A 20,658-nucleotide genomic window follows, 5' to 3' on the forward strand; every position below is an offset into this window, starting at 1 on the left:
GAATGTGGGCAGTGGATAAAGGGATTTGAAAAGGCCCAGTAATTGGCAAAATACTGGGAGCATTTTAAGAAATCTTGGCATGTATATGAGAAAGTGATCTTTAAATAAATAGCTACGCTATCCTTCCAACATTTGAACCTACACATCGAATGCAGATACTTGAATTTGTGATGTTTCCTTTAGAATGTTTTTTTTTTTTCCTCATTGTTAAGAAGACATGACCGAAATGCAGTAGTTACATGCATAGAAAAGGCAATTTTCCCTGGCATTGAAATCCGATTTATGCACATCCCATTCATGTGCACTGCTTCGGTGCCCAATTACACTTCAACAGAGTAAATCTATTAACATCCTGTAAGTGATGTTCCTGCAAAGTGATGAGGAAATCAGTTAAATACAATTCTTGCTTTTTAATTTGATCATGGTGTGTTATCAGTTGAATGTAATGGCCTTATGCATTATGTATGTTGTGTTCGAGATAGCCTGCAGTTCCGTTCCATTCCTGGGGTGCCCAGATCTCCTGGCACCGTTATCTGTTTTGAACCAAAGTAGATCCTTGTAGTCTCATTCTCAAACCACGCTGCTGTTGAAGAGCAATGAAGGGTGAATACCTCTTCCCAAGAGTTAGGGGAGGAGCAGCTGAAAGCTGCTGTGCTGCTGTGTCCTTGTACCAGATTTGGCCTCCGGAGCCTTCCTGCAGCTCTGTTCCATCTCTCCATGACGGTTTATTCATCAGTCCACATCTTACATTACGAGTGGAATAAAACTGCATAGAAGCTCTCTGTTCGTTCAGGCCTGATTTAAAGGTGGTCAGTCGCTCCCAAGATACAGGAGCACTGCTGCCTGTTGCTTCTGCCCCCAGTGCCCACGCATGCCTTGCCTCACCGTGTGCCTGTGAACAGGGAGAACAGCCGAATAGCTGACAGCTTGTTCTGCTTTCCTCTTGTGACCAGAGTTGCAGTTTTTTTCCTGGTAAAGTTGTTTTTTTTCTTAAGTTTTTTTCCATCAGAGCCTCTAATTCCCAAATTAAAGGTGACCTGAGAATTTTTTTTAAACTATTTTGATAGCACAAGGAATGTTCCTTTAATGATTTTAAAGAGATGACATAGGAAAACTTTGGAAGGACTTGTAAGGTTCTTCCATGTTTGGTTCGCATGGGCACACTGCTCACATTTCATGAAGGGATCTTGTAACATTTCTTGGATTTCTGATGATTTATTTGGTGATTTTCCTTGGCTCTCTTTGCTCCCCAGCAGTTCTGCAGAAAGCTGTGACATTACTGTCAGCTGTGCAGTGAGAAGTGAGGAGGCATGGAGCACCTTCTGGTCTGCGTTACAGCACAGGTGTGGCACGAGAGGAGGGAAAGTAAGGACAGGTATTTCCTGCTGGATTTCTCCTCTCTTTCCCACGTGCCTTCCTTTCATTTACCTTTGAGATGGATTTCCTCATACCCTCCCATGCCTGCGTGCTCTGTACTCGGCTCTGTTCCTTCTGGGTAACCTCACCCAAAGTTCTGCTGCTCTCTGTGCTGACGACTCAGAGATCTTCCTCTCTTCCTCACCTGTTTGTTAATTTGAATTCAAGTCTGAGCTGCTCTGCCATTTCCTTCTACCTGAAACTCAACAGAACTGCAGCAAACCCACACATTCCTTACAGGGTGCTCTGGGAGCTGCTGTGGGGCATGCAGGAGGCTGGGAGGGACAGAATAAGCAGGAGGTGGGATTGGGGAAGCGTTCGTAGTGTGACAGTGGTGTTTGGAGGCACCAAAAAGAGCACTGATTATTGTTAAAGGAGTAATAATTCTGTGAATAGTTTGATATAGATTAAAATGTTTAATTTAACACCCCAGAGAGCACGCCTTGCAGAGCGGTGTGAGCTGTGGAGCGTGGCAGAGCAGTGTGAATTGTAGAATCACGCAATGGCTTGGGCTGGAGAGGAGTGAAAGGACCATAAAGCTCCGAACCCCGCCGCCGCCGGCAGGGTGCCACCCTCGGTATCTAACACCCAGGCTGGCTTTGGACACCTCCAGGGTTGGACGGGGCACCCACAGCCTCTCTGGGCAGCTGTTCCGGCACAGAACTTCCCCCTGACATCCAACCTCGATCTTCCCACCCTCGCCTTCAACCCGTTTCCCCCCATAAAAGCGGGCGGTGCTTCCGCCGCCTGCTGCCCGCCGGGAGGGCGGCGCCGTGCCGAGCGATTGGGGCGGGTCGCTGGGGGCGCTTCCGGCCCGGCCGGGACTCGAACCCGCAGAGCGCGGTTGGGGGCGGGGCCGCGGCGGGCGGAAGTGAGGCGGCGGAGGAGGCGGGCGGCGCCGCCGTTGGGTGCCGTCGGGTGCCGGCGGCCATGAGCTACGAGCAACGCCGCGATTGGGGCCGGGGTCGGGGCCGCGGCGGCGATGGCGGCTCCTCCGCGGCCTCCTCCGGCGGCGGGGGACACGGGGGCCGCGGCGGGGGGCGGGGCCGCCATCCCAGCCACCTCAAGGGCCGCGAGATCGGGCTGTGGTACGCGCGGAAGCAGGGCCAGAAGAGCAAGGAGGCGGACCGGCAGCAGGTGGGCCGCGCGTTCTGCGGGGCGTCGGAGCGGCCGGGAGCGACGCGCGGTGCCGGGCGGGGCGCGCTGACCGCCGACCGCCGCGTTTCTCGCAGCGCGCCGTGGTGCGGATGGACGAGCGGCGGGAGGAGCAGATCGTGCAGCTGCTGAACGCCGTGCAGCCCAGGGCCGAGAAGGAGCAGGAAGCCATGTCGTGGTGGTCCGGGGACGAGGACGGGTAAGAAGGCGGGCGGGAAGGATTTCGCGGCGTGCTTCAGCGAGGACGTCGGATTGCTGGAGAACTGCGCGCACGCCGAGCGGTCGGGCGCTCCTCGGGCTGCCCGGGGCGGGGGGGCACCGAGGGACGGGGTGAGGGCGGGGGCGCGGAGGTCCTTTCCGTTTTTGCCACGTGAGGGGGCCGGCAGCGAGCGCTGCTGTAAAGGGCTCCTCCGGATTGATTGTGAGCTCGGAGTGCCGGGTTTGCTCTTAGGATCGCAGAGCCCTGCCGTTGACCCCCAGTCAGCAGTGGCCGGAGCTTCTGAGCTCCGCACCTCGGGCACGCTCCTAGGGCTGGCATCGGGCTCCCCTTTTTCTGACGTTTTGCAGCACTGGGAAGCTCGTGGTCTCTGTGAGGTAGGACTCATTCTTAACGCTTTATCTTAAAGGACTTAGAACAGTAGCAGTGAAATGAGCGGCTGTGTGTTCTGTTCCACTGGTGTGATGCAGGTGAGTCCCTGGTTGAAAGATGCAGTTATGGAGCAGCAGTTCCAACAGTGCTTTGAGCAGCCGCTTTCAGAGGCGTTCTGTGGCCTTGTTAGCTTCCTCTACAGGAGAAGGACACGTTACACCTTAGATACTGTTGTAGAGTCTTTGTTAACTGGTGGTTTTCAGACTTAATCGTTTTCATTTGTCATGTTCTCTTTGGGTTAGGGGTCAAATAACTTGTCAGCATAATATCTCAGCAACAGAGTAAGGTTTGCTTGGCACGGCTCCCTACACTTTCCTCAGAGACCAAATATACATTGAATAATCTTCGAAGTTTCTGTTCCCTGCATGCATTTCAGACATGCTCCAGAACAGCCTCCAAAAGTGAAACCAGGTGCTGAAAAAGCTGAAAAAGCTCCTGTAAAACGGCGACCAGTCTTGGAGAAAACATTTCTTGATCAGGATGTGGAATACCTCTTTGAAAAAAGTGATCAAGATGCAGATTTAGATGAGCAGCTTAAAGAAGACTTAAGAAAGAAGAAATCTGATCCTAGATATATTGAAATGCAGGTACTTTTCCAGGTGTTAAGGAGAAAATAGATACTACTTTGTCAAAAAAAAAAAAAATCCATCAACACTTACAGGATGTGTCAGCAGGACAGGGATTAAAAAGGTGAACTGTCAGTGATGATTTCTGGTTGCTTAAAATCCAACATCTTAAGTGTACTTATCATTTAGTTGGGTGGGAGTTCTGGCTTTCTTTTTTAAGGATTTTATCTGTGTATTTATTTATAAAACTAAAAGTAGGGTCATGGGCTCTGAGGGGACACTTCTTAAAAATGTAGTTCACGTTGTTCTGATGGCATATGTAGAGCTGCCCAATGAAATGTATTTAGCATCCATCAGATGGGAAAATAGTTCAGGGTCTTTCAGCTGCACGTACCTCTTTATGTGCTGAACTGTTTTACATTTTTATTGAATGTAACGACATTGAAAACGTGCATGGAATTAAGTTCAGTAAGTCCAGCCTAAGCTGGGGAGTTTGTCCTGTTGTTTCTGAGTTTAGTCTAGGTCATAGTCGGAGTGTGCTGTATTAATTCAGTGTTGAAATGATATTTTAAAACATGCCCTGTTACTTTCACTTTTCTCAGAGATTTCGAGAGAAACTCCCTTCGTATGGGATGAGACAGGTAAGTGTGTGTTTAATTTGAAAGGAGATGAATTTCTGCTGTAAATTTTGTGTAACTGGGGCCAGTGGGAGGGAAAGTTTTCTTGCCTTCTGCGAAGATACTGAGGCCTCCAGAGTTTCGACTTGAGTTTTAGATTTTTCCGGTATCCCTCTCAGGTTTATTGCTTCATGATATGCAGGAATTTATTCAGCCTCATCAGTGATGGTGGCATTGTTCATATAAATGAGTGTGTGTAGGTCAGCCTTACGCATGTGAAGTTCAAATGTACCGGAATTACTTTTGTGTGGTGTAAATAAACTTTAGTGTTAATAGAAACAGATAAGTATCTGTCTCTTTAGTTACATATGTGTTTTCTTTTAAGGTCGTATCGCAGTAACAGGGACTTACCAAAATACTTCAGACATCTGTTGTGCATCGTAATACTTGAAAACACTTTGTCTTTTTTTGGAAACAGGAACTTGTAAACCTCATAAACAATAATCGAGTGACTGTAATTAGTGGTGAAACGGGCTGTGGGAAGACAACACAGGTGACACAGTTCATCCTGGATGATTACATAGAGCGAGGGAAAGGCTCCACGTGCAGAATTGTTTGTACTCAACCCAGGAGGATCAGTGCTATCTCAGTAAGTGCTGTGAGGTGGGGCTGCTGTTTGTTTTCTTTAGTGTCTGACCTCTCACTGTAATTCTGAGATAAAATTACTGTCTCATTCTGTTTGAATGAAAATACGTTTTGTACTGGGCATAAGGAGCCAGTGTAAATTAATTAGCTGAGTATACAGTCTGCTAGACTAATTATAGCTAAGATCTGAAGGAAATGACCAGACAAATATTGCACACTTCTCAAAGAGACAAATCAACTTTCAGATGGCATCATGCTGAACTTCAAGCTCAAGGTTGGCATTCGGCCAATTCATACTGCTTTCTATGTATTCATCACTAGTCCTGCTAGACTCTATTGCAAATAACAACTTTGTTTATACACACTGGTGTGTCATTTCATATGTTCTAGTAGTAGTTACAATACAAGCAGTGGACGTTCCTTTCCCAGAATTTGTTCATTATTTATAATGGTGCTTTTAATGGATCTGGGCAGTGAAGTTGTGAATTGAACAGTAGTGTTGTTTCAAGGCTCTTAGAAGTCTATCAATAAGAATATGACACTTCATTCTCTAAAATATATTTTGGGTTGCAAGCCTGTTTCTGAGTTGCTGACGGAAAACAATCACTTGGCTTTCAGAAAACGTGTGCTTTTCAGGTTTTTATTGTCTGCATTGCATCTTGTTTCTAGCTGTTTCCTACTGATGAGTAGCTAAATTATAGCTCAGCCTTTTGGGTTTTTTTTGTGCATATATATTTAATGTGTAACGCATTTGTTTTTCTGCTTTAAGGTGGCTGAGAGAGTTGCAGCTGAAAGGGCAGAAGCATGTGGTAATGGCAAGAGTACAGGATACCAGATTCGTCTACAAAGGTAGAAGAGGCTCTCTTGGCAATTTTTATTCCTTCTTGTGAAGTGGTATCTATTGTTATTCAAGCAAGAAATAAGTGAGAATTAGTTCTCACTGTAGACAAGTGCTTTTACTCTCCTTCTTTCTCCAAATGGAGTTCCTCTGAACAGCTGGTATAGGGAATAATGGGTTGAAAGGTAGCAACAAATGTGGTTGTTACATTCTCTGTTGCGTGTAAATGAGTGGTTTGAGGTTGATTTGCAAAGTCAGTTCTGAATGTCAAGCTGTGTAGCAATGGTTAGTACCAAACTATGCTTTATTAAGATATTCTAAAAGGCCCTGCTATGGATAGAGGTAAAACCGATGCCTGTAATCCATGAATTTCAAAGAAAAAATGAAATGCTGAAGAAGAAGGAGGTTTTAAGTTATATTTCTGGGCTAAGTTATGTATTTGCTGCACTGAGCAAGCGAGCAATTTTATTGAGATCAGTTAGTAAGAGTTAGGCTCATTAATAAGAGTCCGCAGACCTAGTGCCACAGAACTGAAGTTTCTGTTTGGAGTCATCAGTAATATGAAAAAAATACATGGAACATTTCCAGCGAATAATAACACCTCGCTTAGGATTGATGGAAATACTGCTGGAGGGATGCAGCAGCTCAGTGTTGAGCTCAAGGCACTAGTTCATTGAGTCTCATCTGCCATTGTCTGTAGTGTTTAATCAAGAATGTCACAGTGCTATATAATTTAGCTGTTGTCTGTGTTGAGTTCAGATAACTGTAAGAATTTGGATCAGCAGATCAGTGTAGTAATGATGAAGCCAGAGATTCTGGCAGTGGTTGTTATCCATACAAAAACATTGCATTGCTGGCCTATTCCTTGTTCCTCCAGCTGAACTGTGAGCAGGTTCAAGTGTGAGGTGTGCTTCACAATGTCTGTAATGGCTGTCTGCGTTTTGATTGTAAGCTTCTGAAGTACTTTGTAAAATAAGGAAGAGAATTGAAGAACTCTTAATGTATCTCTTCCAGTCGGTTACCAAGGAAACAAGGTTCAATTCTGTACTGTACCACAGGAATTGTCCTTCAGTGGCTCCAGTCAGATAAGTAAGTTTTCCTATTTAATAAGAAACTGAAAACGATTATCAAATGATTTGATTAATGAGCTACATCTGTCAGTCTCTGTTTTCTATTACTGCAAAAAGTAAATGGTGAATGTTGTTCTTCTGTTTTAGGCATTTGTCCAGTATTAGTCATGTAGTTCTTGATGAAATTCACGAAAGAAATCTTCAATCAGATGTTCTAATGAGCATTATAAAAGACCTTTTGAATGTTCGTTTGGATCTGAAAGTAATCCTAATGAGTGCTACTTTAAATGCAGAGAAGTTTTCAGAGTATTTTGGTAGGTGAAATGCTTCCTGTGAATCTTCCTTTGAAGTAATTTAGACATCTGTCACCTAGTTCTCAAATTGTAAGATTGATTTTTTTTTTTTATCAGAAGAATTAATGATTTCATTTTTCACAGGTAGTCACCAGCTGCTGGAATTCTTATTTCCTCAGTTCTGTTCCATGAAGAGCAGATGTTTCTGCTTTTGTTACTCCTACATATTGTATGAATACTCTGCAAAGAGTGTTTCTGTAGTAAATATTTACTGATGATTACTGCATGTTAGAATCATGAGTGGCAAGCAGAGTGAAGCCTTTTGTTCTTCACATGGCAGTGTTTATTCTCTAGCTGGGAGGAGGTGAACATGCAGGGAGGGCAGTGCTGCTTGCTGCCTGTGCTGCTTCTGTTCAGTCACTTCATTTGGAATTGAATTTGGCATCATCTGTGAGAACTCAAAGGGGGGGGGGGGGAACAACCAAAAAAACTCTATAGGCTTGGAACTATATTGCAAAAACAGTGAAAAATGTTTGTGGACTTTAATAGTGCAGCGTTTTATTTGTTGTTTTAAAAACAACTTGCACCTTTCTCGTTAGATAACTGTCCAATGATTCACATACCTGGGTTCACTTTTCCTGTGGTGGAATACCTTCTTGAAGATGTAATTGAGAAGTTGAGGTAAGTGTATTTTCTGGACGCCACTGTAGTTCACAGTTTGGTTGGTTTTGGCATTTTATTGGTGTGTATTTTTGAATATTATTGCAGTATGAATAACCTATCAAAAAATCAGCTGTTTGAAGAAGGAAAATTCTGCTGGAGAGCAGACATCATCTTGCAGAAAAACTTTCAAGAGGCATTCAGCAGCTGTTAGTGTAGCAGTCTGGAAACAGTGGCTTGAGGAGGAAAAAATCCTGCTTTTTCTTTTGGTGTGGTGAATTTTCAGGCTGATAAGCTAGTCTTTGATTTGTTTATTTGTACCTGTTCTCATGCTTGCTGGAGATGGCACCTGTTATTTATTTTAAAAAATAGGTAAATTTTTTCAGGAAAAGTGTATCCAGTTATCTTATTATATGACATGGCTGAAATACTCTGTATTGTCCACAGTTTGGAAAAAACAATTATGCAGCTGGATCAAATGACTTTAGTTTCAAAATGTAATCGAATTTGTTCTTTAACTTGAAAGATATACTCCAGAAAACACAGACCGTCGGCCGCGGTGGAAGAAAAGTTTCATGCAAGGACATATAAGCAGACCAGAAAAAGAAGAAAAAGAAGAAATCTACAGGGAACGATGGCCAGAATATTTAAGGCAGCTGCGGGGCAGGTTGTTCTCAAATGTTTTGCATTGTTTGTGGTTTTTCAGCTAAGAAACAGAATTGTATTCTGTATTTTAATACTGTGCTTTCATTAGTAATGTAGTACTTAATGCTGTGGAAGACAGGAATGATGGAAGTGCCAGTACAGTTGGCTCTGACTGCTGGAGTGGTCTAGCCAGTCATAGAGACCTGTCTTCCTTTGCATGTGCAAGGTTCTAGGGAGCTTACAGCTGTCAGGTTCACTTGCTGCTGATATTATTGCCCACTACAGTCTTCAGCATAGTGTTGGGCTTCTTATGCTTTGTTCCTGATTTCTTTCCTTGTTAGCTTTGCTATTTTTCAGTTTTTTTTTTTTTTTTTCAGTGATAGATCTCACAGCACGGCAATCTTGTAATCAACATAATACAAAACGTGCTACTGTTCTTTTTTCCAAAAGACTTTTCCTCAGAATATTTCAATATTCCTCTCAAGTGGTTTGAAACCAAGCTAAAGCATTTTGCCTCTCAAGCACCCAGCAGAGGTTTGCCACTTGAGACATTTTTTTGCTTGCCAGCATTTGACCCCTTTGGTTAATTAGGTAGTGGGGCAATTGTATCTCAGGAACAGCATTTTTCTGTTTTCCTCCTGTTTTATTTTACCTCTGCAGTTTGTGACATTCTAAGTATTCAGCTTGATAAAAGTAATAATAATGGCTCAGTTTTGTCTTCCTCTTAAGGAAACAAGTGATCAGTGCTGTGTGTTCTATCCCACGATCCACTTGCCCATTTGTACTTCTTCATCCCTCTCCCAACCAAGTCTGTGGAGCAAATTGCTAATTGGTGTTAGATTTCATGAAAACAAAGGGCTGAAGAGATGAGGCTTCCTGTACTCACTGAGAGGGAGGGATGAACTGAAGGGTGAGGGATGAACTGAAGGGTGAGCTCAGGCTACAGATCCATGAGGAGAAGAGAAATACAGTGCAGTCACAATGACATTCTTTAGCTTAGCTTACTAACTGACAACAGTTGTTCTAAACAGAATCTTGAGAGCACGTTGTCTGTTCAAATGTTGTACCTCCAGATTAAGAAAAAAGAAATTGAACAGCAGCAGTGTACGTGGATGAGTAATTGTGGAGCCTTGTAATGGACGTGAGTGCATGACTGTGGGTGTACCAATATGCTTGCTTTTGATGCCTGTAGGTATTCAGCGGGTACAATAGATGCCTTGGAGATGATGGATGATGACAAGGTTGACCTTGACCTAATAGCAGCACTTATCAGACACATTGTTTTGGAAGAAGAGGTACGTTTCTGTTTCACAGCGTCGTATTTTCAAGATACGACTGAACTGTGGCCAGTGGCTGTTATAAATATTCATTCTTCTCATCTGTTACATAGATATGAGGTCTTCTGATTGTTTTTAAAGCGATCTAATATCTTTAAATACCTAATTGCAGTATTAATTTCGATTCCTAGCTTTCTCTCTTGTTTGTGTTAGAGGAAGTGGCTCTTGGAATATAAAGACATCAGATTCTGAGGCTGAAAATCCTAATTAGAGTCTCAGTAAAAAGGATTTTCCAGTAATACTGTTAGGTATGTTATTATCAGAGTGCTTCTGTGCTTGAAGTAAGAGTAACTTCTGTTATCTCAGGTACACAGGTTACATATAACCTGGAGTTATATATTCATTTCTCTGTTCAAAAACAGCCGTGGAAGAGCTGAAACTTGAGCTGACTTCTTGAAAAGAATTTTGGTTATTAAGAACGTCAAATTGTTTGAAATTTGAACTGATAGAGCACTGAAGCTGTGGATAAACTTGCTGTTTCTTATTTTGTTCTTCCTTGAAAACTCAAACATTAGCTTTTTCTGTGTTTCATTGCAGCTCAAATTCTTCAAATGTTTGTATGGCAGCATTTAAAACACCGCAGGGAAAACGTGTCTAAAAAGAAATTTGGGTTTCTTATCTTAGATAGGTGTGTAGTGCACTTTTTTTGTGGAAAATAAGCCTGTAAGTGTTGTCCAAATGAGGAGGTTTTGGATATCACTCAGCCAAAAGACACATCAGTGGGCAAGGAGCTGTTTTGGTTTCTTGCACAGCATGTAACATTCTAACATGTTCCTTTTCCCTTCATTTTCTCACCTATAGGATGGTGCAATTCTAGTGTTTCTTCCAGGATGGGACAACATCAGCTCTCTACATGATCTCTTGATGTCACAAGTCATGTTTAAGTCAGGTAAAAAAAGGAAAGGGTTTTTTCAATGGTTAATGTTACATAGCTTTGTTTTGGTTTCTAGAGGTTAATGCAAGCTGCTTCAGTAGAATAATGGGATGATTTTTTTTAATCACAGATAAATATTCAGGTAGCTCACAGATTCTTATGTTTTAAAACAGGAATGCATTTCAGAATTGGCCCTTTGTTTAAATGAGCAGTGATGAATACTTGTGGTGATGGTCTTGGTAAAAGACAAATTCTCAGAGTAATATCTTGAGCTTACAATGCAGTTGTCATCCTTATAAAAATGTTCTATTTCCCCTTTCCTCCCAGCCCCACACTTCATTATAGCTGGTGTTTAATTCATTAAATTTACATCTTTATTAGGATTTATCACCTGCATTTAACATTGATGTATTGAACTGCTAACAGAAAGCAAACATGTACATATGCCATTATTCAGAATAAGAAATAGAAGCAGTCATTCATTTGCAGCACAGTTTCTCTATTCTGCATTCTTGGTTTCATTTTTTTTTTTCCCTGTATAATTTTAAGTTTCTGTGCTTACACCACATCTTTTCCTCTAATTTTCAGATCGCTTTATTATCATCCCTTTGCATTCGTTGATGCCTACAGTTAACCAGACTCAGGTATGCATTTCTTCTGGTACACAATAAAGTAACATTTCACAACCATAAAAAAGAATAATTGTGAATGTGTTTGGTTTTTCAAACATATAAATGGGCTGTGGATAATTACAGGTGTTTAAGAAGACCCCGCCGGGAGTCAGGAAAATCGTGATTGCTACCAACATTGCAGAGACCAGGTAAATAGCAGTTACACATACATGTAGCACCTGTAATTTTGATACAGTAAATAAAAGTATAACCTGCTTAATATTTCACAAAGTATGTTTTAAAGATTCGTGTCATTCATTTATTAAATTGCAAATGTGTCTCAAGCTGGAATTTTCCTCTGAGAGTTGTCTAAAAAAATCAAAATGTGGATGATGGTATGGCCTGCAGTTGTGTATGATTGCTGAGTTGGCTGTCCTCTGCAGGCTTCTAAACTGCATGTGGTGACTCATGCCAGACCTGTCAGAATAAAGCAAGCTTGCTATTGAACTGTTCAGTAATGCACTTGCTCTCAATACCAGAACTTTTATTTCCTTCTCTCGTGGTTTGGGAGGGGACAAAGAAAGCCTAAATTTGGAAAATTGTAGGTTAAGCTTGCAAAGATGGAGAGTTATTTATTTTCTCTTTATTTTTAAACAGCATTACAATAGATGACGTGGTGTTCGTTATAGATGGTGGAAAAATCAAGGAAACCCACTTTGATACACAGAACAACATTAGCACAATGGCTGCAGAGTGGGTTAGCAAAGCTAACGCCAAGCAGAGGAAAGGTCGAGCAGGAAGGTAAGGATGAGGCTGGTTAGGAAACGTGGTGATATCAACTTTCAGCTGGCCTTGAAGCACGTGTGTGCTGGAGGTACTGCCTGCTTATTCATGCCTTCAGAAGCAGGCAGAAGCACAGCGCTCTGTCACTGTTCTGGGAGGAGTAATTTCATGGTTTTCCTAGCAGACTGACATAACTTCTGTGTTTTAATCGTGAGTTTCCTTCCTTGTCACAGAATAATAAATCTTGTGTTCTATTATTTATTTACTTGTATTGGTAGCATTTGCCCTCACTTTTGAGGCTACAATATATTGAAGCTGAAATTGCCTACAAATTAACACTGCTCAGCTGTGTACCAATTTATTTGAAGCTTCTCTACATCTCAGAATTCCTTGTGGAGTATTTTCTGTTTTGTTCACACACATACAGTTTTTCTCTGTTCTTCTCATTGTTCCTTTTGAGCAGTTATGAGATTTTTTTCTGTGGCTTTGTTTCCCTGTTGATGGGTCTGCATACCTGGGAGCTGCAGTAACTATTACAGCTGTAGATAAATCCATTCTAATTTTTCAGAGTGTTTTGAAAAACTGCTTGTAGGTAAATGCAATCGTGGTGTCCCAGTGTCATAAAAACCCATACATTTTTTTCCTTTAAATATATTCCAGAGTGCAGCCAGGCCACTGTTACCATCTGTACAACGGGCTGCGTGCCAGCCTTCTGGATGATTATCAGTTACCAGAGATCTTGAGGACACCTTTGGAAGAACTCTGCTTACAAATCAAGGTGGGCATACTTGTCTGCAGGTGTTCACTTTTCTGTTGGTGTAAAAGGTTGAAAGCTTAAATTATTGCAACTCTGAGCTTAGAGTTGTCCTCAAGTGTAAATTCTGTTACACCATAAGAACAATATATTTAGCTAATAATTGGAGCAGTTCTGGCAGAACACAGCCAAACCCAGAGAGATAATTGTTTAGGATAAATAAAAGCTGAAGTGTTGATGCAAATTTCAACTGTGCTTTTTTTCAAAAAAAAAAAAAAAAAAAAAATTGACTCAGAGGTGCTTCTGTGGAAACTGCCAGTGAGTGAAGAGAGGATTCCTTAAGAACAGTTCTGGGTAAAATTCCTTTGAAGTAGACATGGGTTTCCTTTCTGCGAGTTTATACTGAATTCCAGTGCAGCCTAAGGAATACCATGTGTGTATATTCTGAATGAAGTAGTATAGATGTTGTGAAATTTTCAACCAATACATTTCTATTTTTGTCCTTGCTTAATTAGCAAAATCTTAAATTCAAACTGAACTACTCACATCTTTTGTAATTAGCATGGTCACTGTGCACTAGTTTTAGGTAGGTTGTCACCTTTCTCCAATTGCTGCAGGTTTGCTGTTTCTGTTTGCTCTCTTCCAGATTCTAAAGCTTGGTGGAATTGCTTATTTTCTGAGTAAACTCATGGATCCACCATCTCGTGATGCTGTAATGCTGGCCATTAATCATCTAATGGAGCTGGTAAAGTATTAATTGACATCCTGTTTCATGCATGCAAGGAAAACTGTTACTTTTGGTGTTTGCTGGAAAGATTATTCTGGCTGCACAAGTCTACACATTTGAAACACTATATTATGCAGACCCTTTATATCTTCAGACTGTACAGTGTTCTGCCATCCTGACTGAACAGAGAAGGCAGTTTCACATAATACTGGAAGTTTATGTGCTGCATGAAGTAGTTCCTGAATTGCTGAAAACATTTGGCACAAGTTTTATTTAGATTCCCTACAGATACTTACCTGGGTAGTTCTGTAAAACCCTGCTCATGTCTGATTCTATCAAGAGTTCCAGCCAGTTCAGTGGAGAGTTGGAGATGTATTTTCTGTGAGCAAATAAGAGAAAGATCTCATCTGTGAGTGTGATTTTTGGATGATGGGGAGGGAGAGATCAATGACACGTTCATATTACTGGCTCCTTGCCTTGTCAAGGCTGTGTAAGTAGCAAAGAGTAAAAGAAATAAAAAACAGAAGTGATATTAACAGAAAGATATGGATTTGAAAGAAATGCTTGGCCAGAAGAACAGTAGGGCACTCAAATGTTAATTAGTCTTCATACTTCTGTACAGAAGGACACTGACCAGTAAACCACTTGAAACACAATTAAAGGTGGTTGCTCTTTTATTGTCTCTTGAATGTTTCCACTTCTGCATAACTTCATGGCCATTTTCCTGCCTCTACCCCCTTATTAAAACCAGCTGCCTTTTCCAGATACTAGGCTTTCCTTTGTTTTCTAAATTTTCCAATGATTGTTTCAAGGAAATCCTCCAAATATCACTAACGCTTTGTTTTTTCTTTTGACAGAATGCTTTGGACAGACAAGAGGAGCTGACTCCACTCGGTGTACATTTAGCACGATTACCAGTTGAACCACATATTGGGAAAATGATCCTCTTTGGGGCTTTGTTCTGTTGCTTGGATCCAGTACTTACGATCGCAGCAAGCCTTAGCTTCAAAGACCCTTTTGTCATTCCTCTGGTAACGTTTCTAAAACAGGAATTACAAATAAGATTTTAAGAATCTCTAAAGAATGTTAGGATGCCACTGATATAATGTAGTGTAAGAGCACTTTAATCTCACTTTGATGTTAACTGCACTTTTTATTAGTACTGATTGCCTACACGTACTATGATGCACTTGTACACATTTGTCTACAGAATATTGGAGGTAGCATTACTTTCTGTGCATGCTGCATACAAAGTATTGCTTTATATATGTTCATATATAAACATATATATGAACAAGCTGGGAAAGAACTGGATGGAGGAATGGCCTGTGAGTCATGAATATTTTCTAAATTCAAATTGTTTTCAGGGCAAAGAGAAAGTGGCAGATGCCAGAAGAAAGGAGCTGTCGAAGAATACTAAAAGTGATCATCTGACTGTGGTGAATGCTTTCACAGTAAGGATGCTTTAATGTTTCAGAAACTTTTATTTGTGTTTTAAACTTTATTCTAAGGAAAGATCAGATCTGTGTATGCTCTCAAGTATTTCTTGATTTCTACAGAAACAAAACCAGGTTAGTTTTCACCCTTCTAGCCTTGTTTTCCACCTCAATAGCCAAATTTCTTATGGATGTGCTGTTGGAAATGTAACTTCATGGTTATCTTGGTGCTTGATGAGAGATGAACTCAGTATGCTGTGGCAGCCCTTCAGAAGTCACTGAATCAGTGCTTCTTGTCCTCTGCAGTAGGGTGGGGCTGACTTCAGAAGTGTTGGAGACTTTGCTGTGTAGCATTGGGCAAGAAGGCCACTAAATAAATGGTGTGGAAAAATGGTTGCTACTTTTAATATCAACAAATGAATTTCTGGCAAATTTGACTAGGTTTCACTTCTCTCTATTCAAAAATGTTTTTCTACTCAAATGCTGTGTGTATGTAATATAATACAAAGAGTTGGAAAGGTCTGCTTTCTCTCTCATAGAGGAAAAAAATGTAATTTTTGTTGACCTCTAGTTTTTTGCTCTGTCCTTATTTTAATTTTTGTAAGTATATTTTCTCCTAAAAGATTCCTTTGAACGATGGTCTGAATTTCTAGGGCTGGGAAGAGACTCGTCGGCGTGGATTCCGAACTGAGAAAGACTATTGCTGGGAATATTTCCTGTCTCCAAATACTCTCCAGGTAACATTCTGGCTGTTAGGGGTGGGGGAAGGGAAACATCTTGATGGGAAACGGGAAGAGTTTGTTGTTTTTTTTTTTTTTTTTTTGCACAGCATTGTTCTGGGACAGTTGTTGTTGTTGTTTCCTAGATGCTGCATAACATGAAAGGACAATTTGCTGAGCATCTGCTTGCAGCTGGGTTTGTGAACAGCAGAGACCCCAAGGATCCCAAGTCTAATACCAACTCAGGTAAACAGTGAGGGGAAATGGAAAGCTTTTGATCAGTCAGATTCACAGTTTGCAGAACCATGTTACTTACTTTGCTGTCTTCTACAGATAATGAGAAGTTGCTCAAAGCTGTCATCTGTGCTGGCTTGTATCCAAAAGTTGCAAAGATCCGGCCAAGCTTTAGCAAAAAGAGGAAAATGTAAGGATTTGGTATTGTAACCTTTGTTTGCATTGGAGGTAGTTTCTATATCAGGTAGATGGGCAAGGCAGAGCAGTGGCTAAATTGCATGAATGAATCTCTTTGTACAGATCATCCGTGGGTGTGGGTTACCTCGCTTGAGAGTGACAGATCTGAGCATAGGATTGCTGGTCTTTACTTACAGGAACTGAGATGTTGTCTGACTGTTTAGCTATTGGCTGATATGTGAAATAATTGGTGGGACATTATCATACAAATCTGTGATGCTAAAATATGTTATTAACACAGCTGCTGAAGGAGACACTGTCATTTTTCTCCTATCTGCAGCAGCAGTTGAAACACTGTCTCTTCTTGTTGTTTGTCAAGACAGAGCCCAGCAATTCTGGTCTTTTCATCTAACACTTCTCGTATTGTCAGGCTCTTCATTCTTAATAACTTTTATTCCTAATAATAGTATACTTATGAGAAGGGATATCTATGCTCTCATGAACATGATTTAAGACAGAGTAAAGGGTTGAACATTTGGATCAGCTTTCTGAGCAAGTAATACAGAAGCAGCAAACTCAAGAGCAATCACTATTCCTGGAATTGAAAACAAAACAAAAATAAGTGATTTTTGTAGATAAGTAGATAAGATAGTAGAAGTGTAGGTGGTCAGAAATCTGACTAATTTAGTTCTGTCTGCAGCTGGCACTACTTCTGGTCAATTACTTCTCCATTTTAAACTGAGAAGGGTGTGCTTAAGATTACCTTAACAATGCACTTAACAGAAAGTTTACCAGTCTGATGGAAGTTGCTGTCTTTGCATCTTAGCCACGTGGTGGAGCTAGGTATAAACCAGCTGCAAGGAAGATTCAACTCTGAGATTCACCAAACACAAGATCTGTTACACTCACCACTTTGCTGGACAGGCTGGTTCTGCTAAGTTGCCAATATATTTCCTTTTTTTTTTTTTTTTTAAGGGTGAAGGTTTGCACCAAGACAGATGGAACAGTGAATATTCATCCTAAATCGGTTAATGTGGAAGAAACAGAGTTCCATTACAACTGGCTGGTGTACCACTTGAAGATGAGAACTAGCAGTGTACGTGGAGGTTTATGTTTGTGTAATTTAATTTTGTAGCTCTTTAATGAGGTTCAATTGAGGAGGAGGGAGTATGTGAACAGTGCCTCCTACTGTGGCCCAGAAGGTGTGGAACAGCTTTGTTTGAAGCTTCCCTCTTTTGAGTCATGTGTTTGACACTCCCTCAGAGTCTGTTCCCTGTAATACTGATGGGATTGTTCCATAAGTAACTAAAGCACTAGCTTCTGCTAGGTGCTTACTTCTGCTTTTAAATAAAATTGTATATTTTGTATTTCCAGCCAATGCAATGCTTCTAAATGTGCTGGGAACCCAAATGCGTTGTGAACTCTCTTCTTCTTCCTGTTTGATTGCCAATGGGACAATTAGTTTGGTTCTTCACTTTGTGTAAATGACTGCATTTGGGACCATTTTTGCTCCTGTTTCATTTGGTGTAACTCTTCCAGCTGAGTTGCTTCAGATTTGCTTTGCAATGAATGACAGAAAAAATGGAATTCTGCTTCGAGTTTCCTGAGTGGCTGTGATGTCAGTTGAGATGCTTTCAAGTGACTGGAAAATTTTGTCTTCTTGCAGATATACCTGTATGATTGTACAGAGGTGTCTCCATACTGTCTGCTGTTCTTCGGGGGAGACATATCCATTCAGAAGGATAAAGATCAGGACACCATTGCTGTGGATGAATGGATAGTTTTCCAGTCTCCGGCAAGAATAGCACACTTAGTTAAGGTGACTGTGTTCAATAATCGTGTGTATGGAATCTCAGTGTAGCAGTAGCTCTTCTTAGAGACCTTGTATCATTGTAGAGGTGTAACAGATCAGTATTTTTCATGTATTCCCAGTAAATATTTTAGGTATGCTAGGTAAACAAAATCTATCTTCTGAAGGTAAGTGTACGAATGCAGGCTAAACAGGGGTGGGAGATTCATGATCCTTGAGTCCCTTCCAACCCAGGTCAGTCCGTAAACAGTGGTGGTAAAAGTAGCATTCAGAACAGTCTGATTCCTTTGATAAACTGGGCAGAAGCAAGCAGTAGTGACCTCCATTGTGTTTGGCCTTAGGAGCAGGCATTCCAAATTCATAGCCTTGAGTTTTCAGCACAATATCTGCACTGATGGGGATGAGGGTTGTGCTGCTACTGCAGTGGTGGAATGAGGTGTTCAGCTGTGCAGCCTCTGCTGAAAAGTTTGGGGGATGCTGAAAAATCCTGGAGGTTTCACAGGAGTGTTGCGGGGCAGATGGCAAGGATTTATGAACATGTTTTACAGGAAGAGAATTGAAGAGTGTGATTTCTGTAGTTTTCTGTAGCAAAAGCTCTGTGTGTGCCCATGGAGTAACCAGATGGATGTGGAAACCAGAGGATGGGGCTCTTGATGGCAGTGATGCTCTCCAGTGGGAAGAGGAGCTGAATGCAGCTGTATATTAGATTCTAGAAATGGCATCTGATTTTTTTTTTTTCTAAACCTGAATACTTTTAGACCTGAAATAGTCAGCTAATGAGTGAGTAAGCCAGCAACGATTGTGTCATAAAAAGCAAAAGCGCTCGTTTTGGAAAGCTGCCTTTTGATGCTAAAGATGGCAATGTTGAAATGAATGCATGTGGGAGCAGCAGGTGTAGGGATGAGAAGAGAGGGCAGAGGGCTCTGTGCTTACTGGGGTAATGCCGTGTGCTTCCTAATGGGCTCCCTTTCTCTCTTTCTCTCTCCTTCTATCACCCTTTCTGTCTGCAGAATTTAAGACAAGAGCTCGATGATCTTCTCCAAGAGAAAATAGAGAACCCCCACCCTGTGGACTGGAACGATACTAAATGCAGGGATACAGCAGTACTGACAGCTATTATAGACTTAATCACCACCCAGGAGAACGAAAGTGCCAGGAATTTCGCTCCGCGATTCCAGAGCGAGCGCTACAGCTGATGCACTTCAGTTGTTGGATAAAACCGACACCCCCTCTTTTGTTTCGTTGTTGATAGCAGTTACTGAGCTGGAGGGAAGGCTGAGGGCAGCTCCTGCAGCAGCGTGTCTGTGTCTGCATGTCTTCTGTGTCGCTTTTTAAGTAACAAAGCAGCAGCGTTAGCAGTGTTAGTTGGTGTACGTTTGGTTCCGTCCCTCCTCTTAAGCTCCCGTAAGGCTGCAGCGTTCGTTCCTCGCCCGCTGCAGCTCCGACCACGGCTCCGCTCTGCTCAGTGCTCCCTCGGCTGTCGTTGGTGACGAGAGGCGGCCGTGCAGCGAGCGGCTCGTGCTGTGCGCGGGGCCGGGGCGGGAGCGCTGCAGCGCGGCCCTCCTCCTTTCTGCCCCTCCGTTCCTCCTGTGCCCTCGGCCCGAGCGGGTCTCCGTTTCCGGTCGCGGTGGAATCCGCCTTAAGGTTTCGTTGTGTTAAATTGTTGGTTTTTTTTTTTTTTTACTCTGTCCGTGTCAATTAAAGGACTTCTCTCCCGGGCGCGGTGTCGGCTGCTCTCGGCCCGCGGTGCGGCTCGGCGCTGCTGCACGGGGCGGCGCGCGGCTGCAGGTGCGGAGATCGCAGCGGGGCGGGGCTGCGTGCGCGGCTCTAACGGCTCCAACGGCTCTAACGGCTGTGGCGGCCCGGGAGGCGGCGGCGCTGAGGTGAGAGCTGCGGCGGGCGGTGCGGGGCTTCGGGCGGTGCGGCGGCCTCGCGGGTGGCGGTGCGGCCCTGCGGGTGGCCGCGGGCGGGGAGCCCCGCTCCGCCCCGCTGCCCTTCGGCGGCGCTCCCGGGGCCGCGCGTTGTTCCCTTGAGGCCGGTCGCGGATCGGGGCTCCGTGCCGGGCCGCTGCTCCGCGGAAGGCGTGTGCGGGGCGGGGCGGCGCTGCCCCTTTCCTTGGGCGCAGAACAGCGTTGGGCGATGGAGGACCCGCTTATTTTTGGTTTTAAGGCGGCCTGTAGTGATTGTAGCGGTGCTTTTTAAAGAGCTCAGTAGAGGGACGTTGTGTTGGCTAGGTCGCAGGGCGGCGTGGAGCCGGTGCGGGGCGCGGTGAATTCGCAGCAGTCGATCGGTGCCGCTGCTCGGGGTTGGAGGTGCCGGAGCCCCGGGGCTGCGGCCGGCGGGGAGCTGCGATCGACGGGAGCCGCGAGCTTTGTGCTGTGCGGCGGCGCCGTGAGGAAGGGTTACCGCACTTCGCAGCGGCAGACTCGGGGCTGGGACGTCACGGCCTCGTGCTCGCACGGCTGTGTCTGGCCGCTCGTCTGCTCTCCGTGTGTGCGGTTCTGCTCTGATACAAGGCACCGCACCGGGCCTTAGGAGCAGTGCAGTGCTGGGTGGTGGCAGAGCAGAAGGCCTTAACGCCAGCGGGGAGTTTCTGGTCCTTCTCTCTGAAATCTCAGAGGCTCGTCTCAGAACAAGGCAGA

General features: G+C 43.3%; 1 protein-coding gene across 1 annotated transcript; it reads left to right on the top strand.

Moving 5' to 3' along the window:
- Window positions 1-2,278: 2,278 nt before the first annotated feature.
- DHX36 (DEAH-box helicase 36) lies at window positions 2,279-19,380 on the top strand. The gene is made up of 25 exons (XM_085233194.1): window positions 2,279-2,553; window positions 2,649-2,770; window positions 3,597-3,807; window positions 4,389-4,427; window positions 4,882-5,052; window positions 5,818-5,897; window positions 6,901-6,975; window positions 7,104-7,270; window positions 7,849-7,930; window positions 8,436-8,576; window positions 9,747-9,849; window positions 10,693-10,780; window positions 11,354-11,409; window positions 11,521-11,585; window positions 12,034-12,177; window positions 12,820-12,937; window positions 13,560-13,658; window positions 14,498-14,671; window positions 15,008-15,094; window positions 15,730-15,813; window positions 15,942-16,041; window positions 16,129-16,219; window positions 17,182-17,302; window positions 17,873-18,025; window positions 19,027-19,380. The coding sequence occupies exons 1-25, from the start codon at window positions 2,347-2,349 to the stop codon at window positions 19,210-19,212; spliced, it is 2,964 nt and encodes a 987-aa protein (XP_085089320.1). The 5' UTR covers window positions 2,279-2,346; the 3' UTR covers window positions 19,213-19,380.
- The last annotated feature ends 1,278 nt before the right edge of the window (window positions 19,381-20,658 follow it).

The sequence above is a fragment of the Meleagris gallopavo genome, chromosome 11 (genome assembly GCF_905368555.1).
Source record: "Meleagris gallopavo chromosome 11, MGAL_WU_HG_1.1, whole genome shotgun sequence".
Lineage (NCBI taxonomy): Eukaryota > Metazoa > Chordata > Aves > Galliformes > Phasianidae > Meleagris > Meleagris gallopavo.